Source organism: Bubalus bubalis, chromosome 10 (assembly GCF_019923935.1).
Source record: "Bubalus bubalis isolate 160015118507 breed Murrah chromosome 10, NDDB_SH_1, whole genome shotgun sequence".
In the NCBI taxonomy this organism is placed as follows: domain Eukaryota; kingdom Metazoa; phylum Chordata; class Mammalia; order Artiodactyla; family Bovidae; genus Bubalus; species Bubalus bubalis.
The window spans coordinates 80137455-80153130 of NC_059166.1; the positions used below are offsets into that span (position 1 = coordinate 80137455).

Here is a 15676-nt window from a genome sequence, read left to right on the forward strand (position 1 = left end):
ACTCAACACAAAATGTAGAATCTACAGCAAGGTTGGAAATGTTGGGTTAACTTGGTAATCCAGAATTTGATTCTGCAAAAAAGTAACATGAGTTTATCTTCTATATTTTCCTAAATCAAAACAGCAGGATCATGTTGATGAAGCATATGCAAGTTGTCTTTAATACAATTTATCACATGTGAATTGAATGTTACAATGGCAGATATAAACTGTCATTAATAAAATCACCTTTTACCTCTTGTGGTAAGATTAGGACTTAATTGACTTAGATTTTTTTTTAAGTCTGTATTACTAAGATCATAAAAGTTTGTCATCCATTATTAAATTTACTTTTAAATACAGCTAGTTATAAAAGAAGATGGCTACTTAGGAAAAAAAATAGAAATCTGATTCATGTGTAACAATGCTTCATGAGTCTCTGATCAAAGAAAATTAGACTACATAAACTGTAGTAATTGCTAGCTTGGAAATTCTGGTGCATACAAATGAACTGGCCAGTTTTGTAGAATCAACAGACTTTTTGTATGGTGGCCATCATTGTTTCATAGATAACCAAAAATAGAAAGTAATTATTTGAAACATCAAATAAGGTCCAAGTATGTAGAAGGGTGGGGTGAGGAGCATCCTTAAAAGAAGGGCCAGTCCATGACTTCTTTAATGCAGCTGCATGGAGGGGAAGAAAAGGACAAATCATAACTTTGGATATCTTCCTGTCCCCTGACCCCTTTCCAATTTTGTTCTCTTAGCTTCATTACATTATTTTTGTAAATTATTTCCAGGTTAAGACAAGACAAAGACTTTGTGAGAAAGAACACCAGGAATAGGTTTTGTGTAGTTTTTCCTTTCAAAAACTAGTCTTTGGTTATAGCCTAATAACTATCATGGGAATCGGGGAATTAATGATTATGTTTAAGCCCAAAGTGTTGTGTATTTTAGTTAGAGGTTCAGAATTACTTAGCAACTACCTGAATAAACTGAAACTAGGCCAACTGAGTTCAAGTAGTCAAACAGTTGTTATACTGCAAATTACTAATACTACCTTCTAAGTAGTTTTGACATTCATATTTGGTATCATTCAACTTTTATCCATATTAATCATTGGGGTTTTAACTTGCGCGTTGACTCATTGGAAAAGACTCTGATGCTGGGAGGGATTGGGGGCAGGAGGAGAAGGGGACGACAGAGGATGAGATGGCTGGACGGCATCACTGACTCAATGGGCGTTGAGTCTCAGTGAACTCCGGGAGTTGGTGATGGACAGGGAGGCCTGGCGTGCTGCGATTCATGGGGTCTCACAGTCAGTCAGTCAGGACTGAGCAACTGATCTGATCTGGTGTATTTTTAAAAATTATTTATTAAACTTTCCCTTCCTAGCAACAGCCTCTAAATTTGCTGGTCCACCCCAAACTGTTCCTAGAAGATCTCTCTCACTCTGTAATGCCTCCTCTAAACAAAGCTCTTTGCATGAAGAAACAGATTTTTTCAAAGCTCTGATTACTTCTGGTGGCCCTTTGATAAACTGCTGTAGCCACTCTTGTGCTTCTTTGAGACATTCGGTTTCATCTGAAGATGGCAAGATGTCGTCCACCATTCCTATATGTAATGCTTTTTCTGAATCCAGCTTAAGGGCCCCACTTAATACTTTGAGAGCTTGTCTACTGCCGATGATCTCAACCAGCCGGGTGGCACCGCCCCAGCTTGGTATTATGCCCATCTCCTTGTGGACAAATCTGATCTCACTCTTTGTAGTCATTAACCTGCAAAAAAAAGAAAAAAACTAATTGAAAGTATGTATGCTTTAGTCACAAAGTACTACCTATTCATAATCTGACCTGAAATCTCATAGGTCTTTATAGGTAGCCGTGTCATTAAAAATAATGTTCAAAAAACCTAGCTAAGTATAGAATTCAATTTACTACATGGCATTTAGTGCTCCTGTCTGAAAACAAGGTCACCAATCTTGTGTTATCTTTTACTTTGCATATATGAATCTAATCTTCACGTTTATTCTGAAAACCCAATCTAAAGTGAGTGGTAGCCTAATGAGAAAACCTGGATTAAAGTGAATATATGGGAGTGGGAAATGTTAGGTGCATACTATAAAAAAAGAATTATAATAAAGTCATTAGTCCTTAGGGTAAAAATACTGTTTTCTAACTTGGGATTTGTTTTTTAGCTCCACTCTTCCCACAAGTATTTACTAAGCTCTATCAATACCAGGTGGTCTAGATGCAGGACTACAGGAATAACCAAAATAAAATCTCTGCTCAGTTTACATTCATGTTAGGAGAGGAAGACACTGAACAACAATATAATGTCAGTGGTGATACATGCTACAAAGAAAACGGGGCAAGGGACTACAGTATGAGGATACATGTGTTGGGTGTGTGCCATCTTATATGGAAAAGGCCTCTGAATTTTTGAGCAACTACCCAAGTGAGTGAGCAATGCAAAATTCTGGAAGGGAATTCCAGGAAGAGAGAATTACACGTGCAAAGGCCTTGAAGCAGAACTGCTTAGTATCTCTCGGGACCAGGCTTATGTAGCAGGAATAAAGCCAACAGAAATGGGGGATGAGATCAGAGCGAGCTTACAGGCACTTGGATAAGGGGTCAGATTTTATTTTTTAAGTGTGAGGCTCTTAAGGAGGAGGCTGTCCAAAGGAGTAGTATCTGATTTATTTTGTGAGAGTTGCCTATTTAGCATTTAACAGCACACCAACTATTTAAGGAATTTTATGTTAACATCCTCAGAACAACCCTGAAGGTATAGTAATATGCTCATTTTGCAGACGGAAACAGAGGCAACAGATTAAATAAACAGCACACCCAAGGCCATGCAGCTACAGCAGGGACAGAATTTTAAATCCAAGCAAGTTAGCTTCCCCACGCATGCTCTAAACGTCCCACTACATACAATAGGTAACTAGGGAAGAGTGGAAGCGGGGATGCCAGTAAGAAAGCTGACAGTGGCTTGGGTTGGACTTGAGAGGGATGATTTCCTACAGCAGGGATTCATTTTCCCCAAATATTGGGACTTTTATGTACAGGGTGATTAATCAAGTGGAACAAAAAAAGGGAATAAACAAGGAGATTAGTAGGCAGAGCAATCATATTTACCAGTTAAATATGTGTATGCTGTTATTAACAGGCTGCATAAAGCCACAGTGTTTGGGGAATGCAGCCTATCAGTATTTTGACTGCATGCCTCAATGCATTCACTATTAAAATCTAATTTGGTCTAAAGGTCATGTCTGAATTTTAATTTTTTAAGAAAAATTACTGCTTTCAAGCTACTCATGACAAAAATGAAGACTAAGTAAGTTCTGTATTTCCCAAGTGTTCAATGCCCAGCTGCAGGTGGTTGGTTCTTTTAGCACCAAGAACAACAGACTCTCAGTCTTTGACCCTTTGATCAAGAGAAATATTCCAATAGAGAATTCTCACAAAAGCCTATTTACTAACCCACTGGGAAAGAGGACGTTCTCCTTGGCAGCTGTGAATTCCTATGAGGGAAAATCCGCCTCAATTATGGACCACTGTTTTTAGAAGCAAACAGCCATGAAAGTAGTAGTTTTCAATAAATAATTTTCAAATGGGAGGAAGAAGGAACCAAGCGTCTTAAGAATCTGAACTAGCCCCAAATTGTGAGGGAAGAACAGCTTTGTTAAACAGAAATCAAGGTCAAAAGAAAGTAGAAATTACAGTAATGTCTAATAACTTGGAAATAATAATATTGAAAATCCTATAAAGCTTTTCACAGATAAAACTGTCACAGTTCCTAATTATACCCTGGAACTGACATTGATGGCTCAGAGCTATGTCTACAATACAAAGAAGGACTATGTCAGGAAAAAATTCACTTAAAATCATCTGAACATAAAAGCTGGTTAAAGCCCTAGATGTTGGGCTAATGCAGATGAACTTATGACAACAAAAGTTATTATGTATAAAACATATATATTTGGAATTGCTTCTAAAGAATTCCTTCTAAAGCCACTTCCCTGGTGGCTCAGACGGTTAAGCGTCTGCCCACAATGTGGGAGACCCGGGTTTGATCCCTGGGTCGGGAAGATCCCCTGGAGAAGGAAATGGCAATACACTCCAGTACTCTTGCCTGGAAAATCCCATGGACAGAGGAGCTTGGTTAGGCTATAGTCCATGGTCGCAAAGAGTCGGACACAACTGAGCGACTTCACTTCTCCTAAAAATAACATCATCTTTATACTGGTTGTTTTCCTTTTGCCACGTTTTATAAGGTGAGGTATCACTTGTAAAGGACGCTAACAAATCCTGAGGCTGTCCTTGTATAAATACCTGTTGTCATCAAACTCTGACATCCATTCTTTATACATCATGCCTAGGGTGTACTTGTGAACTGAAGTGCATATTACATTAGAAAATAGGACCAAAAATTTTATTAGTGACGAACACAAAGTAGTTTAACAATGAGAGAAATATGGGACATTTAGATGATAACCCTTCAAAAGACTCTTTATTAATCTAAAAGTTCAAGTTTAAATATAAAATTTTCAATGGTGATAATCAGAATTTATGAAGAAAATGTCCTATCAACAAGATATATCCAAAATTAGAAACTTCTTCCTAAGAGCCCTTACAGGATTATACACTAATTCCTGCTAGTTTAGATGCAGTTATCTGGTACCACCTATAATGTAGTTTACTGCAAGTGATAATCTATTAATCTATGTAGAAAACTGGAAGACCCAAATCTTAAGATTCTGAAGCCTTATAGCAGACTCATTAAACCATATTAACTCTCTTAGAATTCTGACAAGTAGAATTGTAAGTATCCTCTGACTGTTAGTGTCATTATCATTGGCAAGGTTGAAAATTTCCTGTGACACCCACTGAGAGGGGTGATGAGGAAATTAATCTAACTTGGATATACCTGGTGTTGTGGTATGGATACATCAGGAAAAACTAACCATAACTTGGAAAAGAGTATCTTCTGACAGGTGTTGCAAAGTCAATGTTGATACCTGAAAAGACTGTTCATTGTGCTACTAATTTCTGATGAGTTGAGCTATAAGTTTCAGGACTTTGAACAAACTTATTCAAGAAAAACAATTACCAAACTGTACTAAAATAGGAAACTTTTTCGTAAAAGTTATTTTTTTTAAGTGTTAAAAATTGTTTATTATTAAAGAAAGGTACTTTTCATAAACTAAATGGCAAAGAAATGAGAAACAAATAGATAATTGCACTGGGGAAGAATATAGCTTAAGCCAGACTACCAGGCCTGACCACTAGACCGGCTGCATTTTACACCTTGTAAAACACAGCAGAGACCAAAGACTCAATGGTATAAAGAGGAGGAAGGGTAGATTATTTAACATCCCTGGGCCTCTGTATGCTTATCCAGCAAATAGATATAAAGATAGTATTTATGCCTTAGAATTTCTATGAGTACTACAATAAATGAGTTAATATATGCAAGTTACTTAGGACATATATATGCCACAATTCTGTTAATCCTAGAGGAACTTGCTTATATATATTTTTTAAAAAAAATCAGTATGGGACTTCCCTGGCAGTTCAGTGGTTAAGACTTCACCTTTCAGTGCAGGGTATGTGGCTTTGATCCCTGATTAGGGAGCTAAGATTCTAACATGCCCCCTGGCCAAGAAATCAAAATATAAAACAAAAGCAATATTGTAACCAATTCAATAAAGACTTTAAAAATGGTCCACATCAAAAAAAAAAAAAGTGTGAAATTTTCTGCCTCTGCCACATCTATAGAACACAGTATTATTTATACTTTTATTTGGTATATAAAAACTAGGTATTTTATAGCCTCACAGTACACGTATTACATTCTCTGTGTACTAGCTTTCCTTATTATCAAGTTGGTTGCCTTAACAGGTAAGTCACTACAAATAATAGCAGTGTTTCTGCTAGAATGGCATTATAAAGTTTTTTGCTGGACTAAAGTCATTCAATCCCTAAAGTATTGAAATGTAAAAGAGCTATACTTGCACTGGAAGCCCAGCAAATAATGATACACTGCTGCTGCTGCTGCTAAGTCACTTCAGTCGTGTCCGACTCTGTGCGACCCCATAGACGGCAGTCCACCAGGCTCCCCCGTCCCTGGGATTCTCCAGGCAAGAACACTGGAGTGGGTTGCCATTTCCTTCTCCAATGCATGAAAGTGAAAAGTGAAAGTGAAGTTGCTCAGTCGTATCCCACTCTTTGTGACCCCATGGACTGCAGCCCACCAGGCTCCTCCATCCATGGGATTTTCCAGGCAAGAGTACTGGAGTAGGGTGCCATTGCCTTCTCCGAATGATACACTATCTTTCCTCAATATCTGTTAATGGAGACTACAAAATATATACAATTCTTAATTTCCAAATAAAGGTAGAAATAATACTGTGTTCCGTTATAGATATGACTGAAGTGGAAGATTCCAAGTTGATTTTTTTTTTAAAAACATAGACATAGACATATACCTAAGACTAACTTAAGGAATATTGTGCAATATAAGTAAAAGCATAAATATTTAAGGACAGCAGTCCTGTTATAAAATTAAATCACATGATATCATAAATTTAAAGTCTGGAATCATTGATTTAAATAAACTTTTAGGGTCAGAAATTGCTGGTCGTTTACATGACATTAAGAACAAACCAAATACAACAAAGCAAACTGTAGTGACATGGAGAAATACGGTACATAAGCAGCAACATCTTTGACCACAAACAATACTTTTTAGAATCATGCCTTGAACACAGACGCTTATTGATTTGTGTGTGTACCTTCCTGGCATTTTCTTCCTCCTGTTGTCTATCACATCACAAGGCAAATTACAGAAAATAGAGGGAAAGATCTCAAAGATCCTCCCCTTATCTCACCTTTCTGATTTCCTGCTCTTAGCTGATTGGTCTCATGAGGCTCCATGTACTTTATGTAAAGAGACTGCTTGAGTAAGAAAGTATGCGGTTGAATGAAGTTTTTTTCTATTTGTGTATGTGCGCATTTGTGTGTGATGGTGGTGGTACAGTGAGAGAGAAACAGACAGGAGAATGTTTGGGGAATATAAAGTCTGATTTTAGTATTCAGTTGTAATCCTAGCATGCTCAGAGAAGGGGATGTTCTTGATATCACAGGCTCTGAAGTAAGACTTTTCACATAATACAGTGATAACTACAGAAAAAGCAACATGCACAGGAAATGTGACTGCTTCCTGAGCTGGACATCTCATATTCAGAGTACAGGCACTGCCACAGCAAAAATGGAATTTGCTTTTTAATGACTCTGGGATGTGTTGGTTGGGGTGTGTGTGAGTGTTTGTATGCACATTTGTGCAAGTATGAATATTATGTTGTATTTCATGTTTGACTTATTAGGTAAGTATTTTAAGAAAAGGGCTATGTACAGTAGCTCCCTTGGGACAAGCCTGTTTACAGCTCCCTTTCTTTGTAATATACTTTGAACTAATAGGTAGCAGCTGGAAATGCTAATATCTTTGGCTTAGAGTTATTTATATTCATAAAATCAATGTTCAAGATTGAAAACAAATTAAATAGCAGGCTCTAAATTGCATAATTGAGAATTTTATTCCTCTAGGGAGATGACGGAATAAAAATGTGTTTTTCATCCAGTGTATAAACAGCAAAATCTTAAGATACTCCAAAGAAAAACAAAAAGAAAATGCACACAATTCACACAGATACACATCAATGAATATATGAAAATTTATGCCTCACCAAAACTTTAAAAAACACAAAATAAAATTTAATTTTTGATTATCAAAGTTAGAAGAGAGCTTTTAAAAGAGTAATACTTATTGTAAAAAGGATGCTCTCAAATAGACACTCATATACTGCTGGTCGTAGCATAAACTAGCAGAATCTTTCTTGGAGGGTAACTTGGCACTATATATCCAAACTTTTAAACATGTTCACATTATTTGACTAAGTACCTGAAGTACTTAGTAAGTGTTAGGATTTATAGAATAAATCAAAGAAAATAATCCAAAATGACAAAGCCTTACATATAAGGCAGTTATCACAGCATTAATCATGATAGAGGAAAATTAGAAACAGCCAAAAGAGGATATTTTAGTACATCCAAACTGATGGGATATTTTAAAAAATTTTAAATTCATATTTTTCAAGTACACAAGTGATATGGGAACACTGTCGTTAAATATAAAATATAGGTCATATGATCCTAATTTTTAAAAAATAGAAAATTATATGTCTATTTTAAAAAGATATGAAGAAAGCACACTGCAGTGCTAATGCTAATTACCTTTGGCCGCAACTTTAATTTTTATGCTATAGCTAACTCTATATTCTTAAAATTTAATATACAGTAAGGTATATTTTATTATTATAATATTTACAATATGTTCAAAGTAACAATCTTCCCTGGTGGCTCATATGGTAAAGAATATGCCTGCAGTGTGGGAGACCCAGGTTTGATCCCTGGGTTGGAAACATCTCCTGGAGAAGGGAATGGCTACCCACTCCAGCATTCTTGCCTGGAGAATCCCATGGACAGAGGAGCCTGGCGGGCTGCAGTCCATGGGATCACAAAGAGCTGGACATGACTGAATGACCAAGACAAAGTAATCTAGAACGTTGCTATTCAGTGAGTGGTCTGTGAACCAGTAATATCAGCATCAACTCAGGCTTCACCCCTGAGATGAAATCAGAACTGCATTTCAACAAAATCCTCAGGTGATTCATATTTACCAGAATGCACACAATATCCTTTTACAATAGAAAGCACAATAAACATTTTTAAAGTATCATTATCTGTATTGCTTTCTATTGATGTTATCACACAAACTTAGTGGCTTAAAAAACATTATCTCAGTTCTGAACATAAAGAGTTCTGACAACTAAGTGCAGTGTATGATCCTGCAGTAGAGGAAATGTCCAGGAGCGCTATAAAGGACATCACTGCCAAACTGACACAATTAGAATATGGATAGTATAGTAGATAAAAGTATGGCATCGGTGTTAAATTTCTTGCATTTGACAACTGTGTGCTGTGGTTATATAAAGAACACTCTAGTTCTTCATTAGAGTATAGTCAGTTACTATATGGACTCTTGCTGACAAAGGTCCATCTGGTCAAAGCTATGGTTTTTCCAGTGGTCATGTATGGATGTGAGAGTTGGACCATAAAAAAGGCTGAGTGCTGAAGAATTGATGCTTTTGAACTATGGTGCTGGAGAAGACTCTTGAGAGTCCTTTGGACTGCAAGGAGACAACCAGTCAGCCCTAAAGGAAATCAGCCGTGAATATTCATCGGAAGGACTGATGCTGAAGCTGAAGCTCCAATCCTTTGGCCACCTGATGTGAAGAGCCGACTCATTGGAAAAGACTCTGATGCTGGGAAAGACTGAGGGCAGGAGGAGAAGGGGAGGACAGAGGATGAGATGGTTGAATGGCATCACTAACTCAATGGACATGAGTTTGAGCAAACTCCGGGAGCTGGTGATGGACAGGGAAGCCTGGCATGCTGCAATCCATGGGGTCGCAAAGAGTCAGACACAACTGAGCAACTGAACAACTAGTTCTTAAAAAAAGAATATATATTTATGTGTGTGTGTGTGTGTGTGTGTGTGTATAAAGGAGTAAAAGGGTAAGATGTTTGCAACTTATTCTCAAATTTCTCATAAAAAATTATTTTACATATATGTGTGTGTATATATATAAAACATACATATACACACACACGTAAGAGGTGAAAAACAGAACAGCAAAATGTTAAAAATTGGTGAAGTTACATTAGAATATGGTGCAGGGAGCCTTTGTCCATTCCACAACTGGTTCCAGGATCCCTCACAGATACCAAAATCCTCAGATGCTTAATTTCCTTATATAAATTGGTGTAGTATTTTTATATAACCTGTACACATCCTCCCATATAGTTTAAATCCCTCTAGAGGTCTTCCCTGGTGGCTCAGACAGTAAAGCGTCTGTCTGCAATGCAGGAGACCCAGGTTTGATCCCTGGTTTGGGAAGAGCCCCTGGAGAAGGAAATGGCAGCCCACTCCAGTATTCTTGCCTGGAAAATCCCATAGACGGCAGAGCCTGGTAGGCTACCGTCCACGGGGTCAGAAAGAGTCGGACACAACTGAGCGACTTCACTTTCACTTTTCTTTCAGATTACTTATACCTAATTCAGTGTAAAAGGAACATCAGTAGTTGCAAGCACATGGCAAATTCAAGTTTTGCTTTTTGAAATTTTCTGGAATTTTTTTCCAGAGTATTTTCAATCCTTGGTTGAAATCTTGAATTTGGAACGCACAGATACAGAGAGCTGACTGTAAATTCAAACCAAAAGCACAATTCCAATTTCTCTCTTATACCAAATTAAGTAGCAAAAACTGAATTAAACTGTTGACATGTTTCTGACTGCCAAAAGTTGATGCTGAAAACTCAAGCAGTTTGAGTTTGTAATTTTCTATTTTCTAGGATATTTCTGAGAGATTTTTCCTTCCTTTCCCCTTCCCTCTCACACCCCCTTCCTTTTGTTGAATGATAGGGCATAAGACAAGGGGAATCAAGGAATGCGTGTTCTAAGTACCCCCTAAAGCACACTCTAGAATCTTGAGCTTGAAACCAATCTAAGAAACTATAATATAACAACACATTAAGTAATTTTTGTATCAATGAACCTTTACCAATTTGGTATATCTAAACAAGTTTAAAAAGATGCAGTTCACAAAGGTAACTTAGAGTAACAAAGTTACCAATTTTAATTGGTGATCAAATAGGAATATAAAAGTTAGCAAAAAAAAAAAAAAGCTGGCAACTATATTCTCTATGACAAGCCCTTGTGATGGAGGTAGAATGGTCCCACAAAGACATCTAGGCCCTAATCCCAGGAAGCTGTGCATATGTTACTTTACATGATAAAAGGGACTGTGCAGATCTAATTAAGGTTGTGTGTGTGTGTGTATGTGTGTATGTGTGTGTGTGTGTGTGTGTGTGTGTGTATCTCAAAATAGAGGCATTATTCCAGATTATCTGAGTGGGCTCATTCTAACCAGTGAGCTCTTAAAAGCAGAAAACTTTCTCCAGCTGGAGTCAGAGAGATGCAGCAGAGGGAAAAGTGAGAAAGATTTAAAGTATGAAAGGAACTTAACCCACCGCTGCTGAAGGGGGTCAATGGAAAACATGAGAAGGAATACAGGCGTCTTCCAAGAGCGAAGACTAACCCCTGGCTGGCATGCTGATGGAAGAACAGAGACCTCAGTCTTACAAGTGCATGGGACTGGATTCTGCCAGCTGTAACCAGGGTGAGCCTGGAAGTGCACGCTCCCCCGAGTCCTTAGAGCTCAGTCCGGTCAACCTACTGACTTGGGCCTTGCGTGACCAGGTTTAGAGAACCCAGTTCAGCCCAGCCAGACTTCCAACCTATATATCTGTGAGATGAACACGTGCTGTTATAAGCCAATAAATTTGTGGTGATTTGTTATGGCTGCAATAGAAAACTAATATTCAAATACATATTTTCTTAATTTGTGTTTCATTTAATCAAGACAAATTTAAAAGTTAGAAGCAGATGATTTTATCATGGTTCTACCTTTTTATTTCCTCATCAATTTTGTCACTAAAGAGAAACATAATGTTTCAATGACTAGTTTTTGAGCACTGTGGAATGACAATTTTTAAGTTTCCAGCTTTAGAAAATGTTTTTTAAAAGCCATTTTCTCTAAGCAAGTTTTAACATGAAAATGATGACTCAACTGAAGGCAATTCAGTATGAGAGTCTATATATGTTATGTAGACCTGAGTGTTTCTGACATATTAATTCATTACATGTATTATCAGCTGGTGCTTAAAGGGTTTCAGGGCAGGGAGTGGGGTAATGCACTCACTTATTACGAATATTCATATTAAAAATATTTCTCAAAAAAAGGCTCTCTCATCTCCAGAAATAGTTTCCAGTTTGTTATAGAAAATAACCGACAGAACAATGGTAAAGTTAGGTGGAAGATCAGCTAGAGTAATTTGTATTGGTTTATCACTACCTTATAACTAGTGGTTAGTAATGTACTTCAGTTATACAAGCCTTTCTATTAGGCTTTACCTTTAAGAACTCTTGTGTTGAGTGTGTACATTTAAAAGAGCTGAATAGTCTAGGAGAGTGTTTTTCACACTTCTACTGTGAAGGATCAGTTTCTATGTTTTTAAAACTTCTTATAAGTTGTGAACCAAGAATTTTATAAAACGTAATAAAACTGTATTACTAAAAATACTAAATAAAAAACCAAGACACACAACTTTCTTGAATGGCAATGCCGAGCTAGCATCAGTCAGTTCAGTTCGGTTCAGTCACTCAGTCATGTCTGACTCTTTGCGACCCCATGAATTGCAGCACACCAGGCCTCCCTGTCCATCACCAACTCCCGGAGTTCACTCAAACTCATGTCCATTGAGTCGGTGATGCCATCCAGCCATCGCATCCTCTGTCGTCCCCTTCTCCTCCTGCCCCCAATCCCTCCCAGCATCAGAGTCTTTTCCAATGAGTCAACTCTTCGCATGAGGTGGCCAAAGTACTGCAAAGTTCTTTGCATCAGTCCTTCCAAAGAACACCCAGGACTGATTTCCTTTAGAGTGGACTGGTTGGATCTCCTTGCAGTCCAAGGGACTCTCAAGAGTCTTCTCCAACACTACAGTTCAAAAGCATCAATTCTTCGGTGCTCAGCTTTTTTCACAGTCCAACTCTCACATCCATACATGACTACTGGAAAAACCATAGCCTTGACTAGATGGACCTTTGTTGGCAAAGGAATGTCTCTGCTTTTGAATAGGCTATCTAGGTTCGTCGTAACTTTCCTTTCCAAGAGTAAGCGTCTTTTAATTTCTTGGCTGCAATCACCATCTGCAGTGATTTTGGAGCCCAAAAAAATAAAGTCTGACACTGTTTCCACTGTTTCCCCATCTATTTCCCATGAAGTGATTGGACCAGATGCCATGATCTTCATTTTCTGAATGTTGAACTTTAGGCCAACTTTTTCACTCTCCTCTTTCACTTTCATCAAGAGGCTTTTTAGTTCCTCTTCACTTTCTGCCGTAAGGGTGGTCTTATCTGCACATCTGAGGTTATTGATATTTCTCCCAGAAATCTTGATTCCAGCTTGTGCTTCTTCCAGCCCAGCGTTTCTCATGATATACTCTGCATATAAGTTCAATAAGCAGGGTGACAATATACAGCCTTGACGTACTCCTTTTCCTATTTGGAACCAGTCTGTTGTTTCATGTCTAGTTCTAACTGTTGCTTCCCGAGCTAGCATAAATGTGTGCTAAATATATGTTTAATGAATGACTCTACTGAATGCAGCTTAATATGAGGATCTATACAAGCCAAGTCATTGATCCACAAATGAATATGTCTTCACGGAAAAGTGACTGTATCCGTTTATGATACTGAATATATCTCATGAGGGTAGTACCCTGAGACTTCTCATAATCAAAAAAACTCAGTATTTTATGAGGTTTTAGGACATATGACACTTCATTTATAGAAAAACATAGAAAGGTAAATTAGTAGTATTAAAGGACTAAGTAATCTTTAATTATTTTTTCTGTGATTTTACCTTTTGTCCTAAACCCTAACTCCACCCAAACACAGATCAGGAATGAGTATTAAAGATGAAGCAAAAGTCTAATAAACGCTTAAAGATGAGCACATGATTCTGTGTTAGAGGGTACATTTTGTCCAGAGTATATCTATAAAGCTTTAATTTTCACTTACTTTTATGTAGAGGATTTTTAAGTGTAATAATGTATACTTACATATAGCTTAGGATTCTTTAGATATATTACATTATATCTAAATATATACTTTATAGTTATACATAATTATATGTTTAAATGATATATTTCATAAGTACCTTTATTTCAGGGTAAAGTGAGAAAACCATTTAATCCTTTCACACACATTTTCTATTTAGTCTCATATCGTCCATAAAGCCAATATAACTGCTTCCTCCTCATAGAATGAAAATGTAGCTTCCTGATAGAATCTGCAATTAGGTCTATATAGTCAAAGCTATGGTTTTTCCGGTAGTAATGTATGAATGTGAGAGTTGGACCATAAAGAAAGCTGAGCATTGAAGAATTCATGCTTTTGACCTGTGGTGTTGGACCATAAAGAAAGCTGAGCATTGAAGAATTCATGCTTTTGATCTGTGGTGTTGGAGAAGACACTTGTGAGTCCCTTGGACTGCAAGGAGATCAAACCAATCCATCCTAAAGGAAATCAGTCCTGAATATTCATGGGAAGGACTGATGCTGAAGCTGAAACTCCAATACTTTGGCCACCTGATGCGAAGAACTGACTCCTTGGAAAAGACTCTGATGCTGGGAAAGACTGAAGACAGGAGGAGAAGAGGACGACAGAAGATGAGATGGTTGGATGGCATCACCGACTCAATGGACATGAGTTTGAGTAAGCTCCGGGAGTTGGTGATGGACAGGAAGGCATGGTGTGCTGCATGCAGTCCATGGGGTCTCAAAGAGTCGAGCACAACTGAGCGACTGAACTGAATGCAATCTGCACTGATGACAGCAGAGGGCACTGTCATGTGAAATGGCCAGTTTTTGTTGTATACAAGAATGCTCCCCAATTAGCAAGTAAAAGGCAATGGCACCCCACTCCAGTACTCTTGCCTGGAAAATCCCATGGACGGAGGAGCCTGGTAGGCTGCAGTCCATGGGGTTGCGAGGAGTCGGACACGACTGAGCGATTTCACTTCCACTTTTCACTTTCATGCATTGGAGAAGGAAATGGCAACCCATCCAGTGTTCTTGCCTGGAGAATCCCAGGGACAGGGAAGCCTGGTAGGCTGCCATCTATGGGGTCGCACAGAGTCGGACATGACTGAAGCGACTTAGCAGCAGCAGTAGTCTTCAAAGGGGCTTCCCCAGGTGGCGGTGGCTCAAAGGTAAAGAATCTGCGTGTGATGTAGGAGCCACAGGTTCAATCCCAGGGTCGGGAAGATCCCCTGGAGTAGAGCATAGCGATCCACTTCAGTATTCTTGCCTGGAGAATCCCACGGACAGAGGAGCCTGGCAGGCTACAGTCCATAGGGTCACAGAGAGTCAGACACAACTGAAGCAACTTTAACACAGTTTTCAAAGAGACTAGGATCTTTGTAATTTGTCTTATACACCCAAACTATTTTAAAATCTCAATTTATTTGAATACAAAGTGACATATTTCAACTTATAAACTGAAACCTGAGTCATAAATTTTAAAACGTTACCTCTTTTGCATGAATTAGCTAACTGAGTCTTTCCTCATAGTATTTCTATTAGTATGCTATTTATATTTAGTTCAAAAGGAAAATAAATAGAATATATTGGTTATAGAATGGTTAACTTATAAAACTATAAAGGATAATGACAAAGTAATTATAAAATTTCGGGTAATACTCTTACAGATGGAAATGAAGGGGTTATGACTTAGGGAGTTCAGGAATGCTGATAATGTTTCAATTCTTGACCTATAAGATGGTTACATAGCTTCCTATTTTGTAGCAAGTCATTAAACTGACATTTATGTTTTATACACACAAAACCAAAATATAGAGAGCCTTACAAAAACTGCATCATTCCTATAAAGTACAGCTGCATGTGTTAGTCACTCAGTCGTGTCTGACTCTTTGTGACCCCACAAACTGT

At 37.9% G+C, this 15676-nt stretch overlaps 1 protein-coding gene across 4 annotated transcripts in view; it reads right to left on the reverse strand.

Annotated features, from left to right (window-relative positions):
• Nucleotides 1–134: 134 nt before the first annotated feature.
• The window catches only part of ECHDC1 (ethylmalonyl-CoA decarboxylase 1), a 53226-nt gene continuing 37684 nt past the window's right edge, over nucleotides 135–15676 (reverse strand). For all 4 annotated transcript variants that reach the window (XM_006046698.3, XM_006046697.3, XM_006046696.3 and 1 more), the window contains exon 6: nucleotides 135–1757. In XM_006046698.3, the coding sequence (XP_006046760.1) occupies nucleotides 1349–1757 (409 nt within the window). In that variant the 3' untranslated portion in view covers nucleotides 135–1348. The remainder of the gene's footprint in view (nucleotides 1758–15676) is intronic.